The sequence below is a fragment of the Coffea arabica genome, chromosome 1e (genome assembly GCF_036785885.1).
Source record: "Coffea arabica cultivar ET-39 chromosome 1e, Coffea Arabica ET-39 HiFi, whole genome shotgun sequence".
NCBI classification, from domain to species: Eukaryota; Viridiplantae; Streptophyta; class Magnoliopsida; order Gentianales; family Rubiaceae; genus Coffea; species Coffea arabica.
In genome coordinates, this window is record NC_092311.1 from 14,766,563 (window position 1) to 14,784,136 (window position 17,574).

The following is a 17,574-nucleotide window of genomic DNA, read 5'->3' on the forward strand; positions in this document are numbered from 1 at the left end:
AAGAATTACCCGATTTTAATTTAGGTTCCGATAGAATTCTAAGGTTTCGAAATCGCGTCATTGTACCAAAAGATGAGGAACTGAAAAGGGAGATTTTGGAAGAATCTCATCGGTCTAGATACACTGTACATCCAGGTGGTGGTAAGGTGTACCACGATCTCAAAGGTTTATATTGGTGGGATAATATGAAGGCGGATGTAGACACCAAAATTTCACCATTTTTATTTTATTCATATTTTTGTTTATTTTATTTATTTTTAATTTATTTTGTTTCATTTTTTGAGGAAAATCATTTTAAAAAATTGAAAAAAGAAAATTAGGAAGAAAAGAATTAGAAAGAAAGGAAAGAAGCAGAAAACAAAAGAGAAAAAAATCAAATCAAAATCTGTTTTTTATAATAATAAAAAAAAAAGATAGAAAGACAACTCCCACGCACGCGTGCTTCATCTGGTACGAAGCCATGAACGGTCATGGCGGAAATTACAGAGGCCATTTCTTGGCCTTCATTTCCATTCGTTTTGTTTTTTTCTCTTCTCCAGCAATTTGCCAGCTCATCTCTTTTATCTATATCAAGATTGTTCCAGAAGAAATGCCATCAATGGCTCAAAATCTTGAAAAAATTCCAGCCTTCATCCTCACCTTTGAGGTGAGGGTTTTGGGCTGGTGGGTTCATATAAAAGGTGTGACAGCCCCACCTCACTCTAAGGCGAACCAGAGGGTTCGGCGGACCGCCTGCCCAACTCTCGCCGGGACTCGAAGGCAAAAGCAAATAAAAGCTATTCACACGGCAAAAGAGTACTATTCGCATTATATACATCGGCAAAAGATTTACTCCATAGGACTTAAACTTAATCTAGTCCAATCTCATTAACCTTACTTAGTTTCTCTACTAAGCACTTTCCTATCTTAATCACCTATGTAGACACCAAATTTTGAATAATTTTATGTGGCATCTATTTCATGATTGTTTGCATTCGTTGTTTACTTTTAGTTTTAATTTTTAGTTTTAGCTTTTAAGTTTAGAATTAGCGTAGAGTTTTTAGAGAAAAGAAAAGGAAAAAATCAAAAATATGTTGTTTTTATTCAATGCTTTCTTGAAAAGAAAAATTCAAAAAATAGGCTTTAGTTGGATTGGAAAAATGAAAAAAAAGAGAAAGAGGAAAAGGAAAAACCACTCACAAAAAATATTTTTTTTAAATTCAAGTTTAATGTTTTTGTTATTATTTTGTTTCAAATAATGCTTTGAAAAAAAAAGAAGAAGAAAAAAAGGAAAATTTGTTCACAAAAAATATGTTTATTTCTTTAAATTCAATCTTTGGGCACTTTAGTTATTTTTATTAAGTTATTTTGGGAAAAATGAAAAATGAAACAAAAAGAGATGGAAAAATGGTCATTTTTGTTGTTTTTAGTTGTTTAGTTTTTAAATTATTTTCGTTCTTATTATTGTTATTATTACCTGGTTTTTGGCAATTTATTATTATTATTATTATTTATATTTTATCATTTCTGTATTTATTAAATTATTAAGTTCAGTTTTAAAAATAAAAAAAAAAAAAAAAAAGAAAAAAAGAGAGAAACGCGACTTGCAAGCTGCGTTTTTGCAGCTTGCAAGAGAGGGCCTCGGTGAGCCCCTTGGGCTGCAATATTTGAAGAGATTGCTGAGTGTTTTAGGGTTGAACTGGGATATAAATAGAAAAAAAAAAGGAGAGCCGCAAGGGAGGATGGGAGAGGGGTTTGAGAAGATAGAAAAACGCAGCTCTTGGAGGAGGTTTTTTTTGGGAGAGAGCATGGACGGGCAGAAGAAAAGAGAGCAAGAGTGAGGGAGCTAGAAGGAGAGGTCTGAGAGCGACGGAGAGGAAAGTGACGGACTGGAGAAAGTGAACTTCGCAGGAGATTGAGTATCAAGAGAAGCTGAGGCGAAGAAAGGAATCCGTCCGAGAGGAGGCTTCCAACCGAGCAAAGATCCTTTCTTTCGACCTTTTCAGGCTTCGATTTGCCCTTCAGAAGGCCAAAGGTAACATCTTCTAATCTGTTTGCTCCTCGGTTACCTTGGCTTTATCAAATAAGAAAAATGTATGAGTTTCTACGTTACATCCGTTGCTATGGGTCTCTTATGCTCTTGAATTTGGCTAAGGGTGTAAAGGATCTTGTAAGTTTAGGCTGGTTTGAGGCTAGAGGTTTACTTCCCTAGTCAGGTCACGGCATAGGTTGGTTCTGTGGTTGGTGTTCATGTGAGGAATGAGAGCAGAAATCAGAAAAATAGCACGCAAATTCCAGCAAGTTGAACTTTTGACCCTTTGTTTCGTTGATTGCTTTTGTTCTGTGGATTCGTATTTTTTTTCCTTTATGCTGGTTTTCTTGTAGTAATAGGTATAAGATGCGTGTTTTGCTGGTTGGGCACGAATATGAAATGTTTGCACGATGACAACAATGTTTCGGCATTTAACCTGCACAAGTTGGAAGCTGCTGCAAGACAGACGATGTCGTGTTTTCTCTGCTATTTTCTTCCTTTTGCTATGGCTGTTTATTGATCCTTACACTTGAGGGGCATGCTAATTTGCACGTTTGGATTACTGATCAAACACTTAGCTAGAAAATGCATGAATCTGGTTGGCCGAAAGTTTCTTGAAGTCGCAGCAATATTGCAGTCTAGAAAACGCAGAAATGTTTTGATGTTTGCGACTTGGTTTTGATTGGTTTGGGTCAGATTTTAGCATGAATATAGATCATTTCTGATGTATTTTGAGTCTAAAAGTTTGTTGGAAATTCATGGTATGAAATTGCTGAAGTCACCAAGTTTTAAAGTTCCTCCTTTCAAAAACGCAGCAAGCAAAAGCTGCTGCATTTTTCTTTTCTCTGCCATGTTTCTTTTCCCTTGATTACTAGTTGATTTTTTGCACTTCAGTTTTCATGCTTAATCTGGTATTGGAAGGGAGGCAATGGGATTTTTGGTGTTAAGATTGCATGTTTGCATGTTTGGGTCATGTTTGAGCATCTAGCTGAGAAACTAGCCAGCGGGCTGCCGAACAAATTTCTGCTATGTTTTCTTGCTAGTTTGGACGACAGGGTCGAGATCTTTTGCACCAGTTTCTTTTCCATGTTTTCTTGTTTGTTTGGATGTCAAAGTCATGCTTTGTTTGTTTAGTTCAAAGTTGGGATGTTAGATCAAGGAAATTTCGGTTAAAGTCTGCATTTGAAGTGTGATTTTGGTAAAAATGCAGCAGGTCTACTTGGTTTTAGAGTTGCCATTTGAAAGTTTTTTTTTGCTGCAGTTTCTTTTTTTTTTTTTTTTTTTTTTTTTTGTTTTTTTGTTGTTGATCAAAACCAGTTTTGCTATCTTAGTCCCGCAAACAAAATTTCATGTTTTGATTTGGGTCAAATAATTTCTGGTTTGATGAAATTGTTTGTATGATGAAATGAATGAGTTGTTGCTGGAAATTGCCACAAGCTTGAGAAGAGGCGGCAGTTTTTTTAGTTGCAGAAAATTTTGTTTTCTTACGTAGCTGCATGCATGATCAAGAAGGAAAAATTATACTTTGTTCCCTCTAGTCTCTAGTAATGCTTCAAAGGCCCATTTATGTGTTTTGTTCTTACAATTAGATCCTAAAACAATTGCATTCCAATCCTCCAAGTTCCCTTTTGTTTCACTATGGCCTAATTAATTGGATAGCTAAATCAATTTTGTTCCCTCAACATGTTGTTTTTTTTCTCTTTTCTTTAATATGTCTTAGCCTGATTTTTTGTATAGATTCTTAATGGGTTTTAGGATGAATTTGAAGGAGTTAATAACTTGTTCTAGATTAATGGTTGTGATTTGATTTTTCTTGGTGAATTCTGGAATTTTTGTCGTTTAATCATGGGAAATTAGTTTTTCTTTATTTTTTGAGAAATTTTCCATTCGGCTTGGGATAGGTTCCACCTAAGGTTCTAATTTCAAGTCATTTCCTTTTAGACCCTTAATTTTGGTAATAATACATTGGTCCTTGAAACTTCTTCGATTCCCTCAAATGGGTCTTTGTTGGGTTCAATTTGATGAATAAGGGTCGTTCACTTCCATTTGAATGTTTTGTTTGATTCAATTTCATGATTATTTCATATTTATTTTCATTTCATCTGATTTTGATAATTTAAGTGGTACCTTGACCTTTTTATTATTTTGGAGGGTAAATTAGTAAGTTCACTTCATTAGGGCGTCGATTCAAGGGAGGTACACTCTATCCCTTATATTTGCACTTCATTTGACCCTACGTGCTCCTATGTGTTATGTGAATATGCCTGTCTACTTCGCTTTCCTTACCTCCTTGCATGCATTTACTTATCTTTACTTTTATTTAAGTTTTTATGGGGTATGTGTACACCTCTTGGCTTGTAATAGATAGGGCTCGTAGAGCATCTGGTCCATTTCCCCTTCCCCTTTATGCTTTTATGGGGTATGTGTACACCTCTTGGCTTGTAATAGATAGGGCTCGTAGAGCATCTGGTCCATTTCCTCTTCCCCTTGGTTGCTTGCTTTTGTTGTTACATGTTAAATTGCTTTAGTAGGCTCTTGCATCTAATCGAGCATGCTAAGTGCTACATGCTACGTGTTTACGAGCGTTTTGGCATGTCTACTTGCTTTCATAACCATGAATGAATGGAATGGATGAATGTACGTCACCACACTAGTCCAACGCTAGTTGTGGCTCATTATTTCATTAGGAATTCATAGAAAGGGCTAGTCCAACGCTAGACCCAATAGAATTTTTCCTTTATTTTTCATTAATGCATTATTTGCCTGTTCACTACATATCATGCATTTTTCTTAGTTTTATCATCTGGCATGCTCCTCGATTCCCCTTTCCCCTCACTTTAGGTTTTGCATCCCATACTAGCTATAGGGTTCATTTTGCTTGAGTGTCCCCTCTTGATAAGGGAAACGAGCGAGTGTGGCTACTCGATAGCCTTAGCACGCTAGTTTCGCCTTCTAATCAAAGCGAAAATTAAGTCACGATTTAGGTCCCCCCGTACCCAATATGCATGAATTCCCTAGGCTCATGCATTCTCAATCCACTCTATCATTACACTTTCACTTTTGTCTCATTTGCACACATGCACCTTTATATCACCTTCACTTGCACACGAACACCTTTTTTGTCCCCACTTGCACACGAGCATTTTATCTTCACTCGCACATGAGTACTTTCATCTACATTTGCACACCTTCACTCTTATCTTATTACTTTTATCATTTTTCTCACTTCACACAAACTCACACTTTCACATGGCATGCACTCCACTCATTTTTCACGTCATTTGGGTTTAGGTGTGACCTCTTCAAAAGGATCATTATTGGGCTTCACAATTAATGTGATTGGCACCACTCAACCTTTGAAGAGAAATTTCCCCCAATCCCCCTAGGTCTAGGTTTTTGCATTCATATAGACATATCCAATACGCGATACATACCTTGGGTAGAAATATTAGGAAAAATTGGTTTGAGTCGCGCAACTAGCCTTGGCTAGGTCAAAGGGGTGCCTTGGATTCTATCCTTGCCTTCCCCTTTGTCAAACGTGACCCCCGAACCTTTTTCTTTGGCTTACGTGGACTAGGAGTCGTTTTAAAAAGGGTTTTACTACTTTGTCTTTAAAAAACACTTTTTGGGTGACTTGGTACACCCCAAATCTATACCAAGTGGCGACTCCGTTTTCATATTTAAAAAACCCTTTTTAAAATTTCATTTGGCCAAATCGTCGCTTTCCAAAGTCCCATGGCCTTTTTACTTTTCATTTTGCACACGTTCACACCACACTTCACACACACATCACGATTCATTCATTCGAAAAGTGGGGCGCGACAGTTGGCGACTCCACTGGGGACTTCCTAAGTGGGTCCGAGCATTTGACTTAGCCATTCGTTTCCTTTTTCTACCCTTTTTATGCATTGCACTCGGATATTAGGGTTGCATTTTTTTATTTTAGGCCTTTTTGCCTCGCGCGCGTATCCAACTATTCCCTCACTCACGTATGTGTGATTGGTTGATTGGATGTATGTTTACTTGTATCTCGCGCTTACATTGCATTTGGGGGGGTGTGTGTCACCTTTAGAGCCTCGCGTGGTTCTCACCCCTTTCCCTCAAAATAGGGAGCACTTCATACGTGCACGTTTACTTGCTTCATCCCATTTTATTTTTATTTTCGTGGGCGCCATCCCACACCGCCTTGTAGGACAAGGACCGATTGCCTTGGGTAGGCGGATGGTGTGCTCTGCGCCCATAGCGCTATCTAAGGGATCACTCGAGCCACCGACCGAAGGCCCTGGGAGTGATGACCCTTCGCCTTTAGGTCTGAAGGCTTGGGAGCCGAAGCTTTATCGAGTCTAGGCATTAGTGAACCCCAGTCTCATGCATCCATGTTAGCATTTTCTTAGGTTAGAGTCAGCCTCACCCTATTTTAAGCACATTAAGCACGAGGGAAGGGGTTCCACCCTTTTGACCTGCTTTATTGTATTTCTTTTCTTAATTACTCTCAATGTGTTATGTGTACTATTAATTGCACTAACCATTCTTTTGTTTTCTTGGATTGCATTCATGTGCCTTAGCAATAAGAGGCCTTTTTGGGCACTCTTTTAGTGACTCACCCACTAGATAGCTCACATGTTTAAATTTCAGTTATTGCACTTGATTTTCAATAAATACACTTCATTTTAGACCTTTTTCCCCCCGTTGCATTATTTATATCCTTTAGGCCATATTTGTCACATATTTACATCGCTTTAATAACTGGCATCATGCATCCACCCTAGAAAGGGAATGCCATTTAGGGGATCCCGTGTTAGGAATAAACCACCCCATGTCTCGGATATATAATCCAAATGAGACTTGCACGTTTACCTTTCTCGTACCATCCGAAGGGGTAGTGCACAAGGTAAGGTAAAGATCCGATCATTCTCATGAAGCAATTTTTGGAATATGAGCATCTAATAATCACTTTTTGGCCATTTTCTCAAAATTGGTAAAATTCCCTTGCGTAAAAGGACATTAATTCGAAGAAAATTCACAAATGATTCCTCATTGTTGAGACGATAAATATAGAGGCCAAATTTTGATTTTAGAGGCTCATAGACCAAGGCATTGTAATGATTTCTTGAAACCACCCAGTGGGCGAATAATTCAATCGATTTTTGAACAAATCATCCATCTTATCCAATCCATTTTTTCCAATTCATTCAATTTTAGTTCAATCTAATCATTTTTGAATAAATTCATTTCATCCAATTCATTTGACCAATTTACCCTTTTTAGGGTCATCCGGTCAATTCTTCAATAAATCATCAAATCATTTGACCAATTTACCCTTTGTAGGGTCATTCGGTCGATTTTGAATAAATCGTCAATTCATTTGACCAAATTACCCTTTTTAGGGTCTTTTGACCAATTTACCCTTTTTAGGGTCATTCGGTCGCTTTTGAATAAATTATCAATTCAATTGACCAAATTACCCTTTTTAGGGTCTTTTGACCAATTTACCCTTTTTAGGGTCATTCGGCCGATCTTTGAATAAATCCCTAATTCAATTTCATTCATTTGACCAATTTACCCATTTTTAGGGCAACCGAGCCGATTTTGAATAAATCAAGTTTCGTTCAATCTGTTTGATCAATTTACCCTTCTTAGGGTGATCTGATTAATTTTGGATAAATTTCATTCAATTCATTTGACTTGTTTCCCTTTTTAGGGTAATTCGGTCGATTTTAAATAAATTGTCAATTTCATTCAACCCATTTGCCCTATTAGGTTTTCATTGTCAAAATTCCAAATTGGGAAATCTAGTCAATTTTGAAGAAAACCGTCCATTGCATCCAATCACTTGATCAATTAGGGTTTTGACCCGTAATTCACTGAGAAATTTTATCAACGAATTCCAATCTCTTTGATAGGAAGTTCGTCAAGGTCAAACCCGTGCGTTTTTGCAAAATCTTGTACCGATCAAAAGTGATCAATCCCTTCGGACGAGATCCTCATTTTGACAAACGTCTCTTCTCATTCCAATGGGCCAAATTTTTTTCAAATTATTTTTCACTCCATAAGCTGATTGGATCCATCAGGTATGGTATAGTGCTTACCCTAGAGGATTGCATTTTCATGCTAGGCCTACCCTTGGCATAAAAAGGGCTCCCCAATAGGACATGCATCCGAATTTTTTGGATATTTTACTAACTCTTGCCTTTTTCTTTTCCTTTTCTTTATTTTCTTTGGAATAACTAAGCAAGGGTTAAATCTAAAGGCATTCCTTTCAAAATTCTCAGGTAAATTTAAATATAGCTTCTCGTCGAAGCCCCATCATAACGCGATCCCGTAGTCAAGCCCAGAGGAGTCGTGTAAACATGAGTTCACAACCGGAACAGTTAGATAGGTCTGCTACTACCGCTCAACCCGAGACTGCAAGTTCGGGGATTCAGTTGACTGAGATGCTTACCAAGTTTGGAGAGATGGCGTATGAGATGGCCGCCCAAAGGAAGTTGAATAATGAGCTAATTAGCAGCGGAGTTCAACCCGAACCTGTACCCGCCCGACAGCCTGAGCAAGGGCCATTTGTCCTACCTTCGGCCCATGCCACTGTTCCTCCATCATTTCCTCTTGCACCCGGAGAAACTTTCACCTATCCCACCATACATTTGCCATACACTTACCCTCCTCATCCTTCATTTTTTCTTACTCACACGCGAGGTCCACCACCCCAAATCACTTCAAATATACCACCTGAGCCACATACCTTTTATCACCCGGCTGCTGAGCCATTCCTACCAGACTCTACTGTTCAAGCCAAGCCAGAAATGGGGGGACCTTCCGCTCCCGTTGATACAAAGCTGCTCAAACGCCTTGACCGTTTTGATGAATTCATGAGAAAGAGTCAGGGTTTGAGCAAACAAGGAGTGCTGGACTACGACGAGCTGTGTCTCTTTCCAAATGTTCAATTGCCTGAGGGATTCAAAACCCCGAAATTCAGCAAATATGATGGAACGGGCAATCCCAAGACACACCTCCGATTGTTCGCCAACAAGTTGGGTAGGCCAACAGATGATGAAAATCTGCCTTTGAGGCTATTCCCAGAAAGTCTGGAGGGGGATGCACTCGACTGGTATTCCAAGCTGAAACCCGAAGAAGCAAAGACCTGGCTGGACTTGTCCAATGCTTTTGTAAGGCAATATGAGTATAACTGCGAGCTGGCTCCGACACGAACCACGTTGGAAGGAACAAAAAGAAAACCATCCGAGGATCACAAGACCTATGCCAAGAGGTGGAGGACAATAGCTGCCAAAGCCGAGCCACCGATGACTGAGGACGAAATCATACGGACTTTCATTAAGGCACACGATCCCCCGTACTTTGAAGAAATTTTCCGCATGACTGGATGCTCGTTTGCCGCCATTGTCAATAAACTTGAGGAGTACGATGACTTCGTGAAAGCTGGGAAGATCGTCAATGTGTCTGCCCTGAAAACTCAGTTGGATGCTTTGCAAGGACAGGGGACTAGTGAGAAGAACCCGCAATTTAAAAAGAAAGAGGGGGAAACTGCCTTCACCTGGAATCAAAACCCTATCCCAAGACCCAAACCTCGACAATACCCTACCAACTCAAACCCTTACCCCTACTACTCAAATCCTTATCCTGTTTACCACACCAATATCACTCATCCTCGACCTCGCTCAAATTATGCCAACCCGCCTACAACCCCTTTCCAAATATCTCAACCAAGCTTTCAACAAGCTCGTCCTCGGCCTCCTTACCACCAAAGATTTCCCCCACCAAATAGACCCACCTACAACTATCCCCGACCCATTGAAACCTACAATCAAAGCCGTACCCGAACCTTCACCAACTTAGGCAGGCCTTTGGACCAAATGTATGAGCAATTGAAGGTTGCCAACAAAATAGGCGTGATTCCCCCTCCAACTTACCTTCATGGCATGCCTGCTGGGTACAATCCACATGCTATTTGTGCCTATCATTCGGGGGTACCCGGCCACTCAACCGTCGATTGCAGGGCACTTAAGCACAAAGTCCAAGACATGATCGAGGCTGGGGAAATAGTGCTAAGAGGAAAGGGTGGACAAGGACCAAGTGTAAGCACAAACCCCTTTCCCAAACATGAGGACACTTTAGAGGCATCCACCTCCAGTGACGAAATCTGAGAATCTTGAAGGCACGTTGCACAATTTGGATGGCCGAGTATTTTCCCTCTCGAAGGGAATTTTGGTAAATCTAGGGGTTGTTATTTACTAAATTTCACAAAAACTGTTTCTTGCATATGTGAATAGTTTAATGAAAGCATCTTTTGCAATTGAGTTTATCTTGTTTCCACTTTGATTTGGAGTTGCATGAAGTGCATAATTTGCTTGATTTGATTATTGTCTTGATTCTTTTAAATTCTTTTAAGATGGCCAAAGGTGAAATTATTTGACCCTCTGAATATCACTGTTCTGGAATTCGACGAAGCCGCACATTGAAAATCCCTTCATTGAAAAATCCCTGCATTAAAACTCCCTTCCTTGAAAAAGCCTTCATTGAAAAATTCCTTCATCCAGAAATCTCTTCGTACAAAACTCGCTTCATTGAAATCCCTCCATTGAAAATCCATTCCTGGGAAAAACCTTCACGGAAAAGGCCAAAATTCCTTCATTTAAAAATCCCTTCATTGATAGAAATTCCTCCCCTGCCAAGCTCGAAACTGATTGGTTAGAGTAGGGTTACCAATGCTTGATTCTAATTGATAAAAAACAGCTGAATGTCATAAAGCTTGACTTATGTCCGCCACCGGTCCTTTAGAAAAGGAGGGCAAAGAGTTAAAGCGAGTTTTGCTAATGCAAAATTAAGCCAAAGGCGAATTCACTCCAAGTTGGCCAGGGCCATTCGTTGTTCAAAAGTGTTACCCGGCGGGGCATTCATTTTAGAAGAGATGGAAGGACAGACATTCCCTCAACCTATCAACTCGGACATGTGTAAGAAGTTCTTTATTTTGATTATGCAAATTTCTTTTTGGAAATTACGCAAGGGACGAGGCAAAAGTCAGGCCATCTTCCTTTCCAATCAAAACATTTATCCCTAGTCATCCCCTTTGAGCTATCAGAACAATAATTTTCGTTTGGCAACCCCTGAGAATTGCAAACCCCACACTGGGGCAAATTCATTTTGAAAATGATCAGAAAGGAAAGAAAGAACCCCACACTGGGGCAAATTTAGTTTTGAAGAAAAAATGCAAAAAGTAAGAAGAATGCAATGAAAAGCACAAAGAGAAGAGTTCAATCAAACTGGGGCAAATTTTCCTCAGTTTCGTTCAAAATTGGAAATAATTTCAAAATGATGCAATCTCGGGCTATTTCACACCCCTCTCATCAAAATTTGCTTTCAAGCCTCAACTTTTCTTGAAAAACACCTCACCTGACTTCATTTCAAAAGCCCAAAGTCCTGGCTTTCGTCATTTGCCGTATTTTCTATTGGAAAATTCGCTAATCAACTGACAAGTGATGTCCATAATGTCTTCGCCTAATCTTACAAGGGAAGCGCATTTCACTGATGTCAGCAATCTTCAGTTCATACTCCTGAGTCGATTATGGTTGAATTTTTCCATTGTTCCTTAGGTGAAAACCCGAAAGGGCACCTCAAAAGAAAAGGAGGAAAAGAAAAGGAAAAGAGAAAAAACAAAACAAAAGGGTGGGGGCAACCTTGGTGAAAACCCGAAAGGGCACCAAGGTAGGATTTTGCAGCAAGCGAGCACGAGGAAGAACAGCTGGTGATTTGGTTCATTTGGATTTCTCCTCATTTTGTCATACTTCTGTCAAACTTGAATTCCAGAACAAAGATGTCCAGAGAATTGAATATGACATTTGTTGGCCAAAACTGGGTCATTTTGTAAAACATTCTTTTGCAAAGCTCATTTTTCCAAATTACTTGCATTCATGGCATTTTGTAGAACTTAAGCACAAATGGTTATGTGTGCATTCTTGTATGACATGTGAATTTTCTTGCATACTTCTTTCTTTATCTTTGAATTTTGGTGAATAACAACCCCCGTGGTTTATTCGAAGCATACTTGGGTTCAGTCATCTCCTGAAAAAGGGTTAAGGTTCAACACAGTCAGTTACGCAGACTTCACAAATATGGCAAAGCACATACCAGATCAGTTTGTAAATCGGAAAAGCTTTGAAAAATCCAACTCAGTCGGCTGCCGCAACAAAAGTTGATAAAGGCATCGAAAGACTCATGTTTACACGATTCTCAAAGGAAAACGGATCAAATGATGGTGGCAATTTCTTTGTTTTCCTTTCTTTTTGCAGAAAAACTGCATGCACAGATGAAAGTAATCACACCTCGCACTGGAATCGGTGTCGGAAAGAGTCCTCCGGTGAACAAAGGCAGATTGAAAATGTCGCAAGCAAATTTCATCAAAAATGCAATAGCATGGCGATATGGAATCAACTCTGGACTCACATTGCAAAAATTCATCATACTGGGGCAAATTAATTTCTTGGAAAGATTTTCAAAAGTCAAAAGAAAAGCAAAAAGAAAAATCATCAATCAGAAATCAACACAAGTTTTATCAAAAGCATTTTCGGGTCAGTCCCACGATCAAAAGCATTTTCGGGTCAGTCCCAAGATCAAAAGCATTTCCGGGTCATTCCCACGATCAAAAGCATTTCCGGGTCAGTCCCACGATCAAAAGCATTTTCGGGTCAGTCCCAAGATCAAAAGCATTTTCGGGTCAGTCCCAAGATCAAAAGCATTTCCGGGTCAGTCCCATGATCAAAAGCATTTTCGGGTCAGTCCCACGATCAAAAGCATTTCCGGGTCAGTCCCATGATCATCTCCGGGTCAGTCCCACGATCAAAAGCATCTCCGGGTCAGTCCCACGATCAAAAGCATTTTCGGGTCAGTCCCACGATCAAAAAGCTCATTCGGGTCAGTCCCACGATCAAAAAGCATTTTCGGGTCAGTCCCACGATCAAAAGCATCTCCGGGTCAGTCCCACGATCAAAAGCATTTCCGGGTCAGTCCCACGATCAAAAGCATTTTCGGGTCAGTCCCACGATCAAAAGCATTTTCGGGTCAGTCCCATGATCAAAACTTCTTCGGGTCAGTCCCGCGATTCAAAGCCTGTTCGGGTCAGTCCCGCGATTAAAATCTTATTCGGGTCAGTCCCACGGTCAAAGCATTTTCGGGTCAGTCCCACGATCAAAAAGCTCATTCGGGTTAGTCCCACGATCAAAAATCATTTTCGGGTCAGTCCCACGATTCAAAGCTTATGCGGGTCAGTCCCACAATTCAAAGTTTTGCTCGGGCCAGTCCCATGATTTGAATTTCCTATCTCTAGTCAATTCCAATTTTATATTTCTGTCCGGGTCTATCCCGAGGGTCTATCCCAATTTTACATTTCTGTCCGGGTCTATCCCAATTTCAAAATTTCAGTTCGGGTCAGTCCCGTTTAAATTTCTGTTCGGGTCAGTCCCATTTAAATTCCTGTTTGGGTCAATACCATTTCTCAAAAAATTGTTAAAGAGGTCAGTCCTCATTTCAGAAGCGTCTTTTGCAGCCCAACAACACAGGTAAGTATTTGGTGTCTACTTCTTTGCCTCAAGTTTTTTCAAAACTCAGACAAAGAGGGGCAAACTGTAGACACCAAATTTTGAATAATTTTATGTGGCATCTATTTCATGATTGTTTGCATTCGTTGTTTACTTTTAGTTTTAATTTTTAGTTTTAGCTTTTAAGTTTAGAATTAGCGTAGAGTTTTTAGAGAAAAGAAAAGGAAAAAATCAAAAATATGTTGTTTTTATTCAATGCTTTCTTGAAAAGAAAAATTCAAAAAATAGGCTTTAGTTGGATTGGAAAAATGAAAAAAAAGAGAAAGAGGAAAAGGAAAAACCACTCACAAAAAATATTTTTTTTAAATTCAAGTTTAATGTTTTTGTTATTATTTTGTTTCAAATAATGCTTTGAAAAAAAAAGAAGAAGAAAAAAAGGAAAATTTGTTCACAAAAAATATGTTTATTTCTTTAAATTCAATCTTTGGGCACTTTAGTTATTTTTATTAAGTTATTTTGGGAAAAATGAAAAATGAAACAAAAAGAGATGGAAAAATGGTCATTTTTGTTGTTTTTAGTTGTTTAGTTTTTAAATTATTTTCGTTCTTATTATTGTTATTATTACCTGGTTTTTGGCAATTTATTATTATTATTATTATTTATATTTTATCATTTCTGTATTTATTAAATTATTAAGTTCAGTTTTAAAAAAAAAAAAAAAAAAAAAAGAAAAAAAGAGAGAAACGCGACTTGCAAGCTGCGTTTTTGCAGCTTGCAAGAGAGGGCCTCGGTGAGCCCCTTGGGCTGCAATATTTGAAGAGATTGCTGAGTGTTTTAGGGTTGAACTGGGATATAAATAGAAAAAAAAAAGGAGAGCCGCAAGGGAGGATGGGAGAGGGGTTTGAGAAGATAGAAAAACGCAGCTCTTGGAGGAGGTTTTTTTTGGGAGAGAGCATGGACGGGCAGAAGAAAAGAGAGCAAGAGTGAGGGAGCTAGAAGGAGAGGTCTGAGAGCGACGGAGAGGAAAGTGACGGACTGGAGAAAGTGAACTTCGCAGGAGATTGAGTATCAAGAGAAGCTGAGGCGAAGAAAGGAATCCGTCCGAGAGGAGGCTTCCAACCGAGCAAAGATCCTTTCTTTCGACCTTTTCAGGCTTCGATTTGCCCTTCAGAAGGCCAAAGGTAACATCTTCTAATCTGTTTGCTCCTCGGTTACCTTGGCTTTATCAAATAAGAAAAATGTATGAGTTTCTACGTTACATCCGTTGCTATGGGTCTCTTATGCTCTTGAATTTGGCTAAGGGTGTAAAGGATCTTGTAAGTTTAGGCTGGTTTGAGGCTAGAGGTTTACTTCCCTAGTCAGGTCACGGCATAGGTTGGTTCTGTGGTTGGTGTTCATGTGAGGAATGAGAGCAGAAATCAGAAAAATAGCACGCAAATTCCAGCAAGTTGAACTTTTGACCCTTTGTTTCGTTGATTGCTTTTGTTCTGTGGATTCGTATTTTTTTTCCTTTATGCTGGTTTTCTTGTAGTAATAGGTATAAGATGCGTGTTTTGCTGGTTGGGCACGAATATGAAATGTTTGCACGATGACAACAATGTTTCGGCATTTAACCTGCACAAGTTGGAAGCTGCTGCAAGACAGACGATGTCGTGTTTTCTCTGCTATTTTCTTCCTTTTGCTATGGCTGTTTATTGATCCTTACACTTGAGGGGCATGCTAATTTGCACGTTTGGATTACTGATCAAACACTTAGCTAGAAAATGCATGAATCTGGTTGGCCGAAAGTTTCTTGAAGTCGCAGCAATATTGCAGTCTAGAAAACGCAGAAATGTTTTGATGTTTGCGACTTGGTTTTGATTGGTTTGGGTCAGATTTTAGCATGAATATAGATCATTTCTGATGTATTTTGAGTCTAAAAGTTTGTTGGAAATTCATGGTATGAAATTGCTGAAGTCACCAAGTTTTAAAGTTCCTCCTTTCAAAAACGCAGCAAGCAAAAGCTGCTGCATTTTTCTTTTCTCTGCCATGTTTCTTTTCCCTTGATTACTAGTTGATTTTTTGCACTTCAGTTTTCATGCTTAATCTGGTATTGGAAGGGAGGCAATGGGATTTTTGGTGTTAAGATTGCATGTTTGCATGTTTGGGTCATGTTTGAGCATCTAGCTGAGAAACTAGCCAGCGGGCTGCCGAACAAATTTCTGCTATGTTTTCTTGCTAGTTTGGACGACAGGGTCGAGATCTTTTGCACCAGTTTCTTTTCCATGTTTTCTTGTTTGTTTGGATGTCAAAGTCATGTTTTGTTTGTTTAGTTCAAAGTTGGGATGTTAGATCAAGGAAATTTCGGTTAAAGTCTGCATTTGAAGTGTGATTTTGGTAAAAATGCAGCAGGTCTACTTGGTTTTAGAGTTGCCATTTGAAAGTTTTTTTTTGCTGCAGTTTCTTTCTTTTTTTTTTGTTTTTTTTTTTTTTTTGTTTTTTTGTTGTTGATCAAAACCAGTTTTGCTATCTTAGTCCCGCAAACAAAATTTCATGTTTTGATTTGGGTCAAATAATTTCTGGTTTGATGAAATTGTTTGTATGATGAAATGAATGAGTTGTTGCTGGAAATTGCCACAAGCTTGAGAAGAGGCGGCAGTTTTTTTAGTTGCAGAAAATTTTGTTTTCTTACGTAGCTGCATGCATGATCAAGAAGGAAAAATTATACTTTGTTCCCTCTAGTCTCTAGTAATGCTTCAAAGGCCCATTTATGTGTTTTGTTCTTACAATTAGATCCTAAAACAATTGCATTCCAATCCTCCAAGTTCCCTTTTGTTTCACTATGGCCTAATTAATTGGATAGCTAAATCAATTTTGTTCCCTCAACATGTTGTTTTTTTTCTCTTTTCTTTAATATGTCTTAGCCTGATTTTTTGTATAGATTCTTAATGGGTTTTAGGATGAATTTGAAGGATTTAATAACTTGTTCTAGATTAATGGTTGTGATTTGATTTTTCTTGGTGAATTCTGGAATTTTTGTCGTTTAATCATGGGAAATTAGTTTTTCTTTATTTTTTGAGAAATTTTCCATTCGGCTTGGGATAGGTTCCACCTAAGGTTCTAATTTCAAGTCATTTCCTTTTAGACCCTTAATTTTGGTAATAATACATTGGTCCTTGAAACTTCTTCGATTCCCTCAAATGGGTCTTTGTTGGGTTCAATTTGATGAATAAGGGTCGTTCACTTCCATTTGAATGTTTTGTTTGATTCAATTTCATGATTATTTCATATTTATTTTCATTTCATCTGATTTTGATAATTTAAGTGGTACCTTGACCTTTTTATTATTTTGGAGGGTAAATTAGTAAGTTCACTTCATTAGGGCGTCGATTCAAGGGAGGTACACTCTATCCCTTATATTTGCACTTCATTTGACCCTACGTGCTCCTATGTGTTATGTGAATATGCCTGTCTACTTCGCTTTCCTTACCTCCTTGCATGCATTTACTTATCTTTACTTTTATTTAAGTTTTTATGGGGTATGTGTACACCTCTTGGCTTGTAATAGATAGGGCTCGTAGAGCATCTGGTCTATTTCCCCTTCCCCTTTATGCTTTTATGGGGTATGTGTACACCTCTTGGCTTGTAATAGATAGGGCTCGTAGAGCATCTGGTCCATTTCCTCTTCCCCTTGGTTGCTTGCTTTTGTTGTTACATGTTAAATTGCTTTAGTAGGCTCTTGCATCTAGTCGAGCATGCTAAGTGCTACATGCTACGTGTTTACGAGCGTTTTGGCATGTCTACTTGCTTTCATAACCATGAATGAATGGAATGGATGAATGTACGTCACCACACTAGTCCAACGCTAGTTGTGGCTCATTATTTCATTAGTAATTCATAGAAAGGGCTAGTCCAACGCTAGACCCAATAGAATTTTTCCTTTATTTTTCATTAATGCATTATTTGCCTGTTCACTACATATCATGCATTTTTCTTAGTTTTATCATCTGGCATGCTCCTCGATTCCCCTTTCCCCTC

The 17,574-nt window shown here is 38.7% G+C and overlaps 1 protein-coding gene and 1 long non-coding RNA gene across 3 annotated transcripts; both read left to right on the forward strand.

The window, feature by feature from the left end:
• The first annotated feature begins 1,568 nt into the window (after window positions 1-1,568).
• Window positions 1,569-10,340, forward strand: LOC140008752 (uncharacterized). 2 transcript variants are annotated; one of them, XR_011816138.1, is made up of 2 exons: window positions 1,569-2,014; window positions 2,365-3,146. XR_011816138.1 is itself a non-coding variant. In XM_072053618.1 (2 exons), the coding sequence occupies exon 2, from the start codon at window positions 8,362-8,364 to the stop codon at window positions 10,168-10,170; it is 1,809 nt and encodes a 602-aa protein (XP_071909719.1). In that variant the 5' UTR covers window positions 1,569-2,014; window positions 8,284-8,361; the 3' UTR covers window positions 10,171-10,340. The 2 variants fall into 2 exon arrangements, 1 of the variants encoding a protein (XP_071909719.1); XM_072053618.1 differs by lacking the exon at window positions 2,365-3,146 and adding an exon at window positions 8,284-10,340.
• Window positions 10,341-14,255: 3,915 nt separating this feature from the next.
• LOC140008757 (uncharacterized) lies at window positions 14,256-17,306 on the forward strand. The gene is made up of 2 exons (XR_011816139.1): window positions 14,256-14,738; window positions 15,089-17,306. It is a non-coding gene; the product is annotated as an uncharacterized lncRNA (long non-coding RNA).
• The last annotated feature ends 268 nt before the right edge of the window (window positions 17,307-17,574 follow it).

Coding starts and splice junctions, on each gene's coding strand:
- LOC140008752 (XM_072053618.1), top strand. CDS start 8,362: ATGAGTTCACAACCGGAACAGTTAGATAGGTCTGCTACTACCGCTCAA.